The sequence below is a fragment of the Atta cephalotes genome (assembly GCF_000143395.1).
Source record: "Atta cephalotes unplaced genomic scaffold scaffold00083, whole genome shotgun sequence".
NCBI classification, from domain to species: domain Eukaryota; kingdom Metazoa; phylum Arthropoda; class Insecta; order Hymenoptera; family Formicidae; genus Atta; species Atta cephalotes.
In genome coordinates, this window is record NW_012130147.1 from 570,412 (window position 1) to 572,439 (window position 2,028).

The 2,028-nt window shown below is 32.5% G+C and overlaps 1 protein-coding gene across 1 annotated transcript in view; it reads left to right on the top strand.

The window, feature by feature from the left end:
- LOC105624629 (protein crumbs) overlaps nucleotides 1–1,811 on the top strand; it is a 17,759-nt gene extending 15,948 nt beyond the window's left edge. Inside the window, 3 exon segments of the mRNA XM_012205986.1 lie at nucleotides 415–742; nucleotides 1,096–1,413; nucleotides 1,707–1,811. Of these exon segments, the coding sequence (XP_012061376.1) occupies nucleotides 415–742; nucleotides 1,096–1,413; nucleotides 1,707–1,811 (751 nt within the window).
- The last annotated feature ends 217 nt before the right edge of the window (nucleotides 1,812–2,028 follow it).

Genomic DNA, 2,028 nt, shown 5'->3' on the forward strand with positions numbered 1-2,028 from the left:
GTGTGTGTGTGTGTGTGTGTGTGTGTGTGTGTGTGTGTGTGTGTGTGTGTGTGTGTGTGTTAATTATAAAAGAGATTAACGAATAATAATTAATGAATAATAATTAATAATCAAACGTATTAAGCATATTATTACACATCAGTAAATATTTATAATTAATACGTCGGTTGATATAAAAAAGTCATACATTTTATATATAGGGGACATTTACAAAAAAATTCTGAATCATTTTTCACTTATATCAGAAAGTCATGCGAAGTCATATGATTTACATCATATCACACACAAATAAACTCACCTATACATATATCACAGCAGAAGAAGAAAGATAAATTCCATGAAACTGTAATCTGTAACAATTAAGAAGAGATTACGATATCTCTCTTATCAAGTTCCTTTCTTATCTGATTACAGATGCGATAGTGACATCAACGAGTGCGTAACGCTTAGTCCGTGTAAACATGAGGGCATATGCGTAAATCTACCGGGCTCATTCAGGTGTGAGTGCCCTGATCAATTTACTGGTGAACTATGCGAAAGCTTCCGATTAATCACCTGCAAGAATGAGCCATGTAAGAGCGGAGCAACCACGTCTTGCTTAGACGAACCGAATCCAAAGACCGGTAATAACTTCACCTGCAATTGCGCACCCGGCTACGACGGCCCGACCTGTGACACACCCTATTGTTTCCACACAAAGTGCCAAAACGGAGGCAGATGCGAATTCCTCATTCCATATAAGGTATATCTCTCTTCTTTCTGCGTTTTTATATTTTGATATTCTAAGGAGTATAATGTGAATTTTTCTTGTTATATATTTAATTAGATTTTCTAAATTAGGTTCTTATTTGGAAGTTTCGAGAGATGAACAGTAAATTATAAAAATTAAAAATAATTAAATTTCTTGTCCATTTTAAATTCTAGATTCTTTGAGTTTCTGGACTAAAAATTTTAAACCTATAAGTTTTAGAAATCTCGAACATCTTTAAATTCTTAGATTTTATAATTTGGAATTATAATTCTAGTTTCATCTCTCGGGAATTCCTTGATATTCATTCTACTTAATCATTCTGCAATTATTATTATGTAAAATAGGCGCCAAAATGCATCTGTCTTGTCGGTTACACTGGTACGTACTGCGAGATCAACATTGATGACTGCGCGATGGATTCTGAGGGCAACGGGCCTTGCCAGAATGACGGCAAGTGCTATGACGGAGTGAACAAATATGTGTGCGATTGCCAGGGTACTGGATACTCCGGAATTAATTGTTCCGTCGATGTGAATGAGTGTCAGGATTTAGAGATCGATTGTGGGCACGGTAAATGCGAGAATCTGCCTGGTATCTATCAGTGCATTTGCGACGACGGCTATTGCGGCTACAATTGCGGCATGGCGAATCCATGCCAGGATGTGAGTCCTTTAATTTTCTGCCGAGAAAATAGCGCATTGATAAGTAACATGGAAAAGAAACTTGCAAAATTTTGATAAATTAAAAAATAATTTGGTATAAAATTTATTAGATAAGCTATATATATTAGAAATTTGAAAAAGTTTAATGAAAAATAAAATTTTAATGAGTCTTTATTAAAGTTATAATAACGAAAAAATTAAAACAAAAAAGTTTGTAATAATTATTCGCACGTGTTTAATTTCTTCTCAATCATTATAATGCGTAAATAACGTTGTCTTAATATTTGATTTAGGATTTCTGCCACAATGGTGGCACATGCGAATGTGGTGACGATGGTGAATACATATGTCGATGCACTCCTAATTACACGGGACGAAATTGTACAGAGGTAAAATAAAATTTGAAGAAGATTTAAATATGTTCACAAATTATGAAATTAACTAATTTGCCAGTGATTCAATAAGAATGCATAAAATATGTACATTATTATCATCATTAGTCTATATAAAAGTTTTAAATATTAAAAACAATTATATATAATATGTGTGTGTGTGTATATATATATATATATATATACATACATATATATATATATATATATATAATATGTGTGT